General features: G+C 40.8%; 1 protein-coding gene across 3 annotated transcripts in view; it reads right to left on the bottom strand.

The window, feature by feature from the left end:
- The window catches only part of HGFAC (HGF activator), a 40,776-nt gene that overhangs the window by 19,557 nt on the left and 8,134 nt on the right, over positions 1–13,085 (bottom strand). For 2 of the 3 annotated variants that reach the window (XM_074541634.1, XM_074541632.1), the window contains exons 4-7: positions 12,081–12,271; positions 7,602–7,727; positions 6,823–6,954; positions 5,387–5,497 (exon numbers count right to left, since the gene is read on the bottom strand). In XM_074541634.1, the coding sequence (XP_074397735.1) occupies positions 5,387–5,497; positions 6,823–6,954; positions 7,602–7,727; positions 12,081–12,271 (560 nt within the window). The remainder of the gene's footprint in view (positions 1–5,386; positions 5,498–6,822; positions 6,955–7,601; positions 7,728–12,080; positions 12,272–13,085) is intronic. The other variant, XM_074541633.1, reaches the window with a different exon arrangement.

The following is a 13,085-nucleotide window of genomic DNA, read 5'->3' on the forward strand; positions in this document are numbered from 1 at the left end:
GTCTCTGGTCTCCTGTTCACCATCCCCTAGAGTGGCACTGTCTCAGTGCAATGAATCACAGGTAGGGGTTTAGTGGACAATGCCATGCTCACCCATCTCTTCATCTTCCAGGGCCTCCTTCCACTGATCATTGCAGGCAACAGTCCACTGGGCATAGTTTTATCCTTATAACTCCAGCATTGTAGAATTTTATTTTAATAATTCAAAATCTGATAAAAATCCAACCCACCATTACTATTTCTGCAGTGGCACCCTAGGCTTTCTCTTCATTATCCTTGCATTATTAACCCATGCCTTCCCCTCATTCAAATTCCATGGTGACCTCTAAAACTTGTCCTGTGCAAATACATAATCACCTCTACAAGCCATATTAATAAATAATATGTATTAATACATAATGTTGCTTTTTTATCTGCTGCTCCACCTATTTTTCCACAACTGCAGAGAAAGAATGACTTTATTATTTTCCAGCCTAGTCACATTATTAAGCTCAGTGCTTCACACAAGCAAGCAACAAGCATAATCTCAGCCTCACTTAGAAACTCTTTTCAAGCCTTACTTACAGATCCACTTGTCCAAGTTCAGTGGGGGACTGACTGACCAGTTAAATGCTCATTTATCATTGTCAGCCAAGGGACCTTGTTATTATACTTCACCCTGTTTCCCTCTGCATTTCTAGAAAGTAAAAAATCAAACACTAATCCAAAAGCATTCTAGTACAGGGTAAATATAAAGCAGAAAGTTAAAATTCATTATCTTATGTCTTCTTCAGAAAACAAAAAATATTTAAAACTTTCCTGCCAGCCTCCAGAGCTGAATTTCCTTTACTAAAGTAGCTTTTTTAGTAGAAAACTGCCAACACACTATTTCAGTAAATGAACCACTAAAAAGGTGGGTTTGCTGTCATTTTTTGCTAATTCTATTACCTCAAACTCCTCCAGTTTAACCCCTAAAGATGTGGCCAAGAAGTTTTGGGGGTTTTTTCCTGTAGGTCATTATATATTCAGCTATTCTATCATCTTCCTTTTCTGAAAATCCTCAGCCTACTTCTGACATACACCACATCTCCTTACATAACCAGAAGCTTTCCACAATTAGAATTCCAACCCATGCTTTCTTTAAAGATATGGTACCCCTCTAATTCAATTATCCACAGCCTAATGAGGAAAATACCCCCAAACACTACAAAGCAGAGTTTTGAGAAATACCTTCACCAACTTCACTTTTCATGACCAAAATATTATCAAAAACATTATCAAAATATTATCAAATCCATAAACTCAAAATGTTTAATCCTCTGTGCAGTGCTCCCAATGCACTCAAACCCAGTGCAACCCACAACCACAGTGAGCAAATGCTTCAGGAAAAGACTTGGTGACTAAGAGAGTAAATATACCCCACTAACATATCAGAATATAAATAAAGCATAAATAATAATACATCAAGAATGAATTTAAAATACAAATAAGCACCCCAAATTTAATAACAACTGACATCCAACCAACAGTAACAAAGCTGTGGTAAGAGAAAGGAAGTGCTTTTACATGGAAATCTGGCAAAATATATATTCATTTCCATTCACATTCCATAAACTAAAGCAAAAACTGTGAATGCAATGGTGGGGTTTCAACCACAGAAACCTGAAGGCACTAACCCCCTGAAAAAAATATTTCTACATCTCCTTCCTTTACCCTTAAATTCCCTTTAACTTCTCCATAAATGCATATTATAATGAATTATCTGTCCTCTGGCCAGATAACTCCTCCTCTATATCCAACATCTCCACTATGGCTCCTATCTGTTCAAAGAAACATAAAATGTCAAAGTAATTTTACAATTACATATTTATAACTGTTTGTCATCAATTATCACCTCCAGTAAAGATAAATATTTACAAAGTTAATTATCTACAAATAAATCCGCTCTCCATTTCCAATGCCAGCCTGGGCTAGAGATAAAATATTCCACTCCCATCTTTCTCAGGTTTCACTTCTTGCCCACATTTGCCACTGCTAAAGTGGTTGGATTTGGGCTCTTTTGATAAATTTCTGTGTTCAGTGAGACAACCATTGCTACTCATGACTGGGCAATTGATTCTGAATCTTCCCCTAGAGCCTGGATTCAGAGCTGTCCCAGCAAGAGCTGTTTCCAAAGAGAATGCAGCTACTCTTTTAGCACAAAATCCTTATTTCTGCTTTCAAAGAGAATGCAGTTACTCTTTTAGCACAAAATCCTTATTTCTGAAAACAGGTGCATATTTAAGGACAGTTATTATGAATTGAACTTAATTAAACATGGTTCCTTGAACAATTTTAAACAGCATCTCTTTGGGGAGAGATTTGTTGGTGATGCCTCTAATTTCCTTCAAAATTAAACTTCACTGAAATCCTATGCATATAAACTGTCTCAGAACACTTTTTTTAAATGGCAGTTCTTTCTTAAGTACTGCAAGTTTCTTCTTTAAGAAAAAAATAATGTATTGCCACAAAGAATAGAAATCTATATTAGAAACTGTCTTTTGTATATCAATCTCCTTTGTGATGGATATCTCCTCTGTTACTTTTATCATCTCTCTTTTTTATTTTAAGTCAGCTCATGATTTTCCAGTAGCTATATGGTCATTTATGATAATAGTCTAGAAATATATATACACATACACATATATACACACACACACACATATATGATGATTGTTTGCAAGAGAATTTTAAGATCAAAGATGAGTTTTGAGTACTGGTAGGGACATTATAGTCCAAAAAGTAATGGACAGATAAATAGGTATCTTTAAAATCACAAAAGTTATGATTATTCTGTTACTCACTGTTCAAAGGGGAAGAATAAAATTACCAGGCAGTAGGTTTTTTGTTAACAATAGAAAATAGTTCTTTTCATCACATCTATTTATAATCTGGGATTTCTTGACATGGAATGCTGTGAAAGGGGAAAGCATAAAGGAATACTGAAGAATTTAGACAAATTCATGGAAAACAGGTAAAGGTCTGACAGATATGATGGTCCAAGCATCTGCTAAGTATATCCTCAACCAAGAGGTGTTTTCAGTACTTTTCTCCTGGTTTTGCTCCTCAGTCTACTGTACCAGTGCTTGAGGCACAACAGCACTAAAGCTTGTGATCTGATGGATGAAGGATGGTACTTCATTTATTAATATTTTTGAGTATAATGTTTAAGATTTTTGCATAAAATGTTAAGATAAATTTTCTGGTTTTTCATTAGATTCATATGAAGGCTGGTTATTCTCTGTGTAAGTCAAGGGCAGAGGATACCTCAAACATATTACATCTCAATAACAGTCTGGGAGACTTCCTGTTTATTAAATTGGTTTCTGCTTAAAAAAAAAATCTAAGAAAACATTTTTGCATCACACCTTAGCTTTAAGGTTGCCTCTTTAACTGATAATTCAGAATAAAGTGCACTTTGGAAAGGAAATACTGTAACACTTTCTCTGAATCAAGCATTGTAGCCACCAGCTATTCCAACTAAAGGGTAATCTCACAAGTACATCCTGTTAGACAAGGGAAACTGTACAAGACAGTAAAAAGGAAACAAAGGAAAAAAGCCATTTCTGTTCACTGCATGAAATTAAAGTGTTAAAGAAAAAATTAATCCAACAAATATTTAAAAATAATTTCTGAGCGCTCAGAGAATACAAGGCACTTTCACCAGAATGCCATTGCCCTACTGTGGTGATAGTACCAGGTGTGTAGACCTGAAGATTAATTTATTTGCATTAATTTAGAATGACTGCATCTTGACAAAGAGTTTTTTCTTTTTTTAGACTTTTTGCAAGGCCCTGACACAAACACAATCCTTCAGTTCCCTTTCTGTGTAGGGGTGTTAGGAAGCTGAACACGGATTGTAAGCATCCAAAGCCACTTGTTTAGCAAACCAAATGTTTGCTTTATTATTTTCAAGCAATCAAAGAGCACCTGCTTATTTCTTGTTCTAAGCTAGTCAGAAACCTGTATGACAGATGTAAAGCTGCCTTTCTGGTGTTGATGATCCAGCCCTGCTGGGTGGATGTCTCTGTTTGCACCGTTGCTGCCTGGGGCAGGGGAAGCTGATAATAAAACAGGAACTGGAAAAGCAGTTTACTGTGAAAATGAGCAGAGGGCAGCCCTGCCCCAGGCTCCAGGTCACACAGTGTGTGCTGTGCAGCCCCTCGCCCAGATCCCTGCAGCAGCATTCCCAAAGCCTGGAACAATCTCCCCAGGGTAACTAAAGGACAGAGCAACTGAGCTAAAATAGTGCTCCTTATGAAGGATTTATAGAGTCCCAAAGCCATTTCTCATGATTCATCAGATACCTGGTGAGTCCAGGACCAGCTCATACATTGTCCAATTTACCCACTCACTCCTGCAATTTGCTTTTCCAGCTGTACTGCTGGTCTCCCAAATGGATTTTTTTTTTCCCCAGCTAGAATAGTTGACTACACCATTTGTTAACTATCCGAGTAACAAAAAGAATGGCAGATATAAATTGCAGTGTTCATTACGAGGTTGTTTACCCCACCACCCATTTGGATTAAGAAAGTGCTCACCAGAGCCACTGGAAGTCATGTCCTCAGTTTTGATGAGCCATGGGATTTATGCACCCAGAAAGACACAGCCAGGGAATTGATGGGGTCACAGGATTGTGTGGCTGAAGGTCTATTAAAATTTATGCCTAAAATGTACATTTATTTAAAAAGTAGCCACTGGCACGACTTGCAGATATAGCATGCAAGCAAGATTTAACCCCTGCTGGGATAAATGTTAAGTCTTCTGGAGGAAAGTTTTACCAAAACTATGTAGCATCTAAAATACAAAACAGGACTTACACATAGATACCAAAAAAGAGATTTCTCTGACCCACCAGAGAAAGGAAGGGGTTTTGTATAACCTGTACTGGGCTAAATGTGCTATTAACTTAAAATGGCCAGTAACCCAAAGGATGAGCATTTTCTCTGTCCCACAGTCATTGAGCGCTACCAAAGAATGGCTGCTAGATTTTGTCAGATGTAAATCCCTGCTTTATAGGGGATGTGTGGATGTGTAGGGAGGCAGTAGCTCTATAGTAGAACTCTGTGACTGATTCTGCAAAATAGAAGTATGCACTTATTTTATAGGCATGTGTAATTGGATTAAAATTTCTGTTTGATTTTCTATAAAGTAAAGGGCGTGAAAAAATATTTTTAGAAGCTGAGTCTCAGTGGTGAAGTGTGTGTTATATTTTACACTGGAGAAATACATTAAACCCTTGTTCTGTGTGACTCTTCAGCTGGTACAAGAAATGTCCTCAAATGCAGAACACAACAGAGCCAAACCCACCAGCCTTACACCCAGATGAAAACTCCTAATTCTGTCTGCCTGTAGGTTGTTATACTCACCAATATTGCAATACTTTCCTGCATAATTTTCTTTGCAATCACATACTATATTCCCAGTGGAGACAACCATCTTGCACTCTCCACCATTCATGCAAGGATTATGAACACAACCTACAAGGAAACACAACCAATGGTCAAACCAAAGGTACAAATTATTCAAGAGAATCAGCCCATTTTAACTTATTCTAGTGCGTCTCCTCTGTGCATATGCATTTGGGGGAAGTTTTTCTTCTTTGTTTATGTCAGACCTACACTTGTGATAAATTAAAGAAAAGGAAACTCAAATGATTTCTGCCCACTGAGGTCTGTCTATTGTTTTCCTTGCTATTGGATAATTTCAGCTATTGAAAGATATTATCAGTGAACAATAGGTAAAATGGGGGTGGTGATTATTATTACTAGTGGAGATGGTATTAACATTTCTTCCTCTATAGAGGGTTCTGCCAATTCTAGACTTGCCACTAAGCTCTATTAGAATTTATAATAACATATCTAGTAGGGAGCTCAGTTAAATATTTAAGATCTGTGATTGGGAAGTATTCAGTCTATCAAATTTTCCAACTCTCACATGGACTCTCAATGTCCTAGAAAGCCACTGACTCTTCATACTTTAATTTCCAATTACATAAGGGAATAAAGGCACCTACACATTCCAAAGGGCTTTTATGAAACTAATTTGTACAGCGACTTACTTGTGAATCTGGGCAAGGTAAAAGTTAGCCAGACGAACAGAATAGCCATACCAGAGCACATGTGTAGGTGAGGCACATGGTTTGCTTCCCAACATCTCTCCTCCAAATGAAAGGAGCCGTGCTGGCTTATTCAGATGGGTGACAACCCGAAGTGCATATCCAGTGCTGGCTGGCCAGGGTGTTGGGCTCCTGGCAGCCCCTTAAAAAAGGAGGAGGCTTCATAATGTAAGCATCATACCTGCCAGGAATGGGCCAAAAATCATGGGGACCCTGGAGCCAATGCAGCCCTTACGGGATCTTGGAGGCAGGTAAAATTTACATGCTGCTAATTCAAGAGTGAGATGGACTTGGGAAGAAACAGAGGCAAAACAGCAATATGAAGTGATTGTTGGTGTGCAGATTTCACCTCTCAGGCAGGTCATAGTTTTGGAGAAAGAATTTTACCACTTCTACTATATAACCTGTTGTATATTCTTATATATTTTTTCCTCTGTAAGAAAACAATGTGTGTCCCTAAAATTCCTCCTAAAATAGTTGCTTCCTCAAATAAGGATGGACACATTGAAGGGATTTCCTGGGTCAGTATAACTGCTCACTCTTGGAAAGGAAAGCTAAAATGTTGTCTTTTAGAGAGCTGTAAGGGCAGCATTAGGGTGTGTAACACCTCTCAGGCTTTGATACCCTCACTGCCCTTTATCCCCCCTCCATGCAGAGCTACAGCTGTGGTACAAAACAGAGCCTTACTCTCGTGTTCCACGCGCTCACACTGCATCTGGCCATGCATACACGTGCACTGCTCCACTGCTCCTCCTTGGACTCTTGACCAGCTCACTTCCACATCAAAGAATTCATAGAGGCTGTTGTCAAAACATTTCTCTGAAATAAAGTTTTACAAACAACACAAGCTTTCAGATGTTATTTCGTGCAAGAAATGGCACCACAATCTCTATTATCATTCCCTGCTCATCCCTTTTTTCCTGTTGAACAGATCCATGTTTGTTGACAGCTCTTCTCAAGCTAGCCAGCCTCCATAGTGTGGAGGCACTGAGCCAGTAGAGCAACAGCTCCAGGAACCTCAGGGCAGAGGTGGCTTTCTCCTAAAGCCCTGTAGGCAGGACAGCATCACTGTCCCCAGCATGTGCATGTACATAAGGAACATGGCATCACCTGAAATTGTGCTGTTTTTTCACATCTCTGTGCACTGACTAGTGCAATATTAGTAATTTCCAAACATATAAGGGATATTTAAATCTTAAAAACAGCAAAGGAAGGAGAAGAGGCTTTTTGTGTTTCCCATGCTCAGAGCATACTTGGATTTATAATTGCAGAGTCAAGTTATTTTCAGTTGTCCTGTCAGGAATGGATTGTCTGTCATAACCATTTGGAAATCCACCTACACAAACATTCATGCTGCAGTGGTCTCTCCCATCACAACAGCACTACCTTTTCATTAAGCAAACATTAATGAGCTCTACTTACTATTCATATTTCATGTTGTAACACTGGTGGCAGAAGATACTTACTCAGCTGACAGTCCTCGCCTGTGAATTCCTCAGGACAGGTACAGTGGTACATCCTGTGGCTGTGAGTGAGAGAACAGGTCCCTCCATTTTGGCAGGGGTTGTCTGCGCAGTGATCTGGAGAGGCCACTAAGAAGTTGTTGTTAATAAGTATGGTATAAGTCATGCTTTGTCCTTTTGGCTCCGTAAACCATGCTCAGTGGGTTTAATACCATCTACTAATGTAAAACTAAGTTTGTCCAACCAATTGACAGCGGGTTTGGGGAATATGGAAACATATTTACCCAGCTTTTAAAAACCATGTGGCAGATCTGAGCCATGTGGTTCTGAGCTGAACCTTCATGCCCCAAGACTAAGTTGGCTGAAGGGGGTAGGCCCTGGCACACCTGGAGTTCCCAGAGCTGGCCCTGTGGCGAGGAAGAAGACGGGCCAGGTGCCCACAAGATGGAGCTGTGCCTTTACACTGGGCGGGGAGGAAGGCTGCAGGGAGGAAGGCTGCAAGGAGGAAGGCTGCAGCGTTGCCCGGCCTCCGCCACCGCCGGGATCGCGCATCACTTTCAAACTGCTCAAAGGACAGCCCTCGACAGAAGGATTTGCCATGGGATTTTGGATTATGTCTAAAACGAATGGACAGCTGGAACCAAGGGGAAAATTATAAAGAAAACCACAAAGCACATTGTCCTGGGGTGACATGATGATGCTTGTATCCTCATTTACACATCCAAGTAAATCACACCAAGAAAGATGAAAACTGGACCAGTCCAGCATATTTCCATTTACTGGGGAATTATCTGAATGATGGGAAAATGTGGTGGGAGAGGAGTTAGGTGCCACGACAGCTCGTGCAATAGAAGCTTTACTTGGCAATGTGCAATGTAAAAGGAGTAAGAGTCTTGCTGGTCAGGCAGTGTTTCTGATTTCAGGCAGGGCCAAGGGATGAATCTCCACTGAAGTTAACCAACGACAAGTTTACACCTGCTCCAGAGTTGGCCCAACAGCTTGTCTGCATTCAAATCTTCCTTTTTAATGCTAGTCAAACTCTGCTATGCCATCTCCAGGGTTACTCAATCCAGGTGCTCCTTCAGCCAGACTGTGTGTCCTGAGCATGAGATGCAACATGCAGAGGCACAGGCACACATGAGCAGGGCTGAGGTGAAGCACAAAGGGTGCGTCCTGAATTTGCTACAGCAGGGTAAATCTGAGCTTCCCCTGCAGGGATCAAAATATTTACTTCAGAAGAGAGTGATGTAATTCCTATCAGATAGCAGGTCTGGGTGTATTCACTGGGAGTTTCAATCCAGGATAACATCAAGGGAAAGCAAGTGAAGTCAGTGACATTCCTACTCTTCCTGCTGTTGAAGGTTATGAAACTTCTAGTGCTGTAATGTTTCCTCAAAGGAAAATCCTGTATTTCCTATTCCCACTACATCCAAGCCATGATCTGATCTCCAAGCCATCTTCTGCTGTAACAAATGTTGAAGAAATTTTTTGTACCCTTGTTAAATCTGCAAGAAGAACTTCCACTCATTTATTTCTTTCTCAATCTGTTCCTCACTACATCCCACCCACCACTCCAGTCTGACCTTCCAGGCATGTTCTGTGTTGCTCCACATCTTTCCTGGAATCCAGGAACAACTTCTGCTCATAAGCAGATGGACACATCTCAGTTCCCAGTGGGGAATCCTGCCCACAATTAACTATCCATTAACTGGGAATTGCCAAGTCCACACTTTCTCAGCACTGTCTAAAGCATCCTCATGGATAAAACACTCCATGCTTGCTAGCTCTCATCTTGACTGCAGCTTCACCTCTCCGAGTCTCTGCTGATTGAGCAGTAGCCTTGTCTCACCTTTCTGCCCATATTTCCCAACAAAAACTTTCTGTTTCTGCCACCCACTTTCCTCAGAGCTCCTCCTAGGATGATGCCTCTTCCTCTTGCCTGCCCAGCCCAAACCACTCTACTATTTCTTTCCATATCAGTCCAAAGGGATCTTACATATACTGTCTGGCAATTTTCTCCCCCATGTTTGGGTCTCCCTGGGGGTTTGGCCACTTGTCCAAGATTTCCAGACATTCAGAGAAGTAGTCCTACCAGCCTGCCCAAAATCTGGAATTCCCACCTATAGGGGCATTTCACATTGATGGACATTTGTACATATATGTGAGCTATGCCTGCACAGCCCACGTGTGTGCAGTACTAACAGCTCCCTCTAGCAGAAACTTCCAACCCAGGCTTCTCTTCATCCTAGAGCTAAAGGCCTCCTGGTTAAACTTCCCTTCGAATTTGGCAGGTGTATTTTTCTGGATCAAAGCTTTCAGTGCTTGCTTAACATTGGTTTGTAAGCACCTCCATCATTTTGAAGCTGACTTGTCATATGCATGTGGTAATCTTGGCCTGGAGAGAGTCTGTGCTTCAGCCTTTGCTCTAAAGAAGCTCCTTCTCCATGCCAATGGATACACTGTTCACCAAACTCTTATGGACAAAGGATACTCCCTCCCTGAAATTCAACATTTTTCTTGTTTTTCAAGAAAAAACATTCAAAGATTTAATACATTAGTGGAATTTTTTAAAAGTATTATTTTACACGTTTTAGAGATAAGCAGTGTTCAGTTTGACTGCTTATTTCTTCCAGGCAAACTTTCCTTCTTTGGCTTCAAATTCCCTTCATCCATTAAATTGCTTTTCCTTTCAACCTCATCATAGACCTGCTCACTTTAAGCTACGGTTAATGATCTGTTAAACATTTCCCAAATCCAAAAACTGCTGCTTAAAAAAAAAAAAAAACTAAGTAGACTTATGTTTATAAACAAAATAACAGCCAAAAACCCTTGCCTTTACTTTTTTCAAATTCTAAATGCTTCCAGAAATAAAGGGTTATCTTTTATTTTGCAACAGCCAGTGGTGATCTCTTCTAGCTACCCCTTCCTTTTTTCTCTTTCCTTTCCTTTCTCACACATGTAACTTTTTTTTTTTTTTTTTTTTTTTTTTTTTTTTTTTTTTGTATTTTAAGCTCTGGGAAGCCACTGATGAGTAAGTGCAGCCCTCACAACCTGACTCTTGTAAGCATGAGCTGCCCATAAAGTCTATGTTCATGTCTGGCACACTTGCATTACAAAGTTGTATACATTGCTGCTTGTTTTGCGGCTAGGTCACTGGCCTCTGATCTACTGTTAATCTGTTTTAAAGCCAGGCTGGAAAATAATTTAAAGTAACTACATTTAAAAAGGTGATGCTGTGCACGGCTTAATTCTAGACTGTGAGCATGATTCAGCTAATTTGGCTTTTCAAGTGCTCTGGTAGATTGCAATCAGCTTGGCAATGAGACTCCTGACACTGGAGAGCTCCCTGAAAGGGGTTGGTAGAAAAAGCCCTTCATTTGAGAGTGGGAAGTGAATATCTAAGGCTATTGGTCATATCCTGCAGACTAAACATGTCTCGTTTGAAAATTGTGAGACGGCAAAAAGAGGAACATGAACAGAATTGGACAGAGATCCCAAAAAAAGCCTCAGGGGCATCAAGTTTGACCAGTTCAACACCTGATTTTTCAAGCTGGTCGGTGGCTGTATGAAATGAGAATGTATATATATACACATATATGTATATATGTATATATACACATACATACACACACACATATATATATATTATTTATAAAATGGGATTCCCCAACATCCAGCTCATGGAGCCAGTGATACAGAGATAAGCAAAGCCAGTCACTGAGGGAGTGCTGAGGACAGGGATGCATATTCCCAGGTGAACTTTCACCCAATGTGTCAATTAAAGTGACTTTTATATATAAAGGTGACTTCGCCACAGACCTTGACTTCCCCTTTCAGACAGACTCTCGCAATGAGGTAATTGTAGCACTGGAGTGTGGTGACCACAGGAAGCCACAGAGCTGTTCAGCCAAGTAATCCTTTCATTATCCCTCAGGACTCCTGCAATGAACATGTCTGGCCTCTTGTCTTCTCTGACACAGCCCAGAGCTCAAGGAAGTCTGGGTTTGAGAACTGCTCTTTCCCATGAGATCTCAAGAAAGGAAAGCTGGAAGTGATGGCTGTATGTTGTACAGGGTGTCAAACGTTTCTGTGCCTTCTAAGGAAATTAACTGGTCAAACAGACAGAAAATGCAGCTGTGTAATTTAGGGAAAGCTAAAAGGCACATCCAAGCCATGAGGGAGGAGAAGATGATCACCTTCGTGTTTGTCTCCAGCAGGAGTTTAGATTTCCATGCTGGCATTACCATAATTTCTCTCCATGACTTAGAGTTAGTCAACAAAGAGTGAATTAAAGACTGTGTGATATTCACAGTCTAATGCTCTGGCTGTGCAGCATCACAAAGAGATTATGGAAACAGCTGATGTGAAGGTTTGCTTCAAAATAAATGCACAAATAAAAGTTGCACTGAAGGCACTCTCCCTCCTTCCTGCTGGTGATAAAGTAGGAGCCAGGCACCTGGAGCAGCTCAGCCATGGCCTTACCTGAGTGCTCTCTGGGCGAGTGCTCTCTGGGGTGGCCCCTGGGCAGATGCTCTCTGGGCAGGTGGTCCCAGGGCAGATGGTCCCTGAGCAGGTGGCCCCTGGGCAGGTGGTCCCTGGGCAGGTGGTCTCCAGGCAGCAAATCACAGTGTCCCCATCTCCTGTCCCGGTCAAAGTTATGTGTTGTTGAACACCTGAAAAGAATCAAAGGTGCAGCTTGGTGCATCTTTAAATAGCCTTAGTTCATATTTAAACAACCTGGATGTCTGCACTGAAACTACAGGGCCTTCACACTCTTGTGGCCTGGAAATTCATGCTTGTTTTTTTTTCTAATTAGCATCAGTTTCATTCAAATTGTTGTAAGAGCAGAGGAAAAAATATGCTTTCTTTTGTTAAAGTTGCTTTGCTCCACTTGTATCACATTAAAAACATATTAAAATTAAGATGTAAATGCAGGACCTGAGATTTTCAATGAATCCTTCAGAAAAACCCAACATTCTTCCTATTTCTGGGATTAGAAAAAGAAAGAGAGGAATAAAAACAAAACCAAAGACAAATAATGTTTTCTTTACTTACTACAAAACAAGCAAAACAGACCCAGCCCATTTTTGATGCCTGACAGTTACTGTAGTAATCTGTAGAGGCAGGAGACTGTCCACAAAGGGACTTTTCCCTGACTTTCAGTGACAAGCATGTTTCACTCTTTTCACACTCAGTTCCTTTAAAGCATTCTTGTTTTGGAACTTGCAAGATGAAATGAGGAAATAACTGACACGGGGGTGATTTCCAAAGGCACAGACAAAACCTCTCCTTTTCTGAGAGCAGGGGACAGAGTCCTGCCCACCCTCACTGCTGGTCTGTTATCTGAGTCTGCTATCTCAGGCTCAGAGCACCCCAAGGAGCACAGAGCTGCTATTCCGCTTTTGCAGGAGCAGATTTGGAGGCTTCCCTGAGGACACACAGGGAGCACATGGCTGAACTGAGGTTGTACCTTGGAGATCCATGTCT

The sequence above is a fragment of the Zonotrichia albicollis genome, chromosome 5 (assembly GCF_047830755.1).
Source record: "Zonotrichia albicollis isolate bZonAlb1 chromosome 5, bZonAlb1.hap1, whole genome shotgun sequence".
Lineage (NCBI taxonomy): Eukaryota > Metazoa > Chordata > Aves > Passeriformes > Passerellidae > Zonotrichia > Zonotrichia albicollis.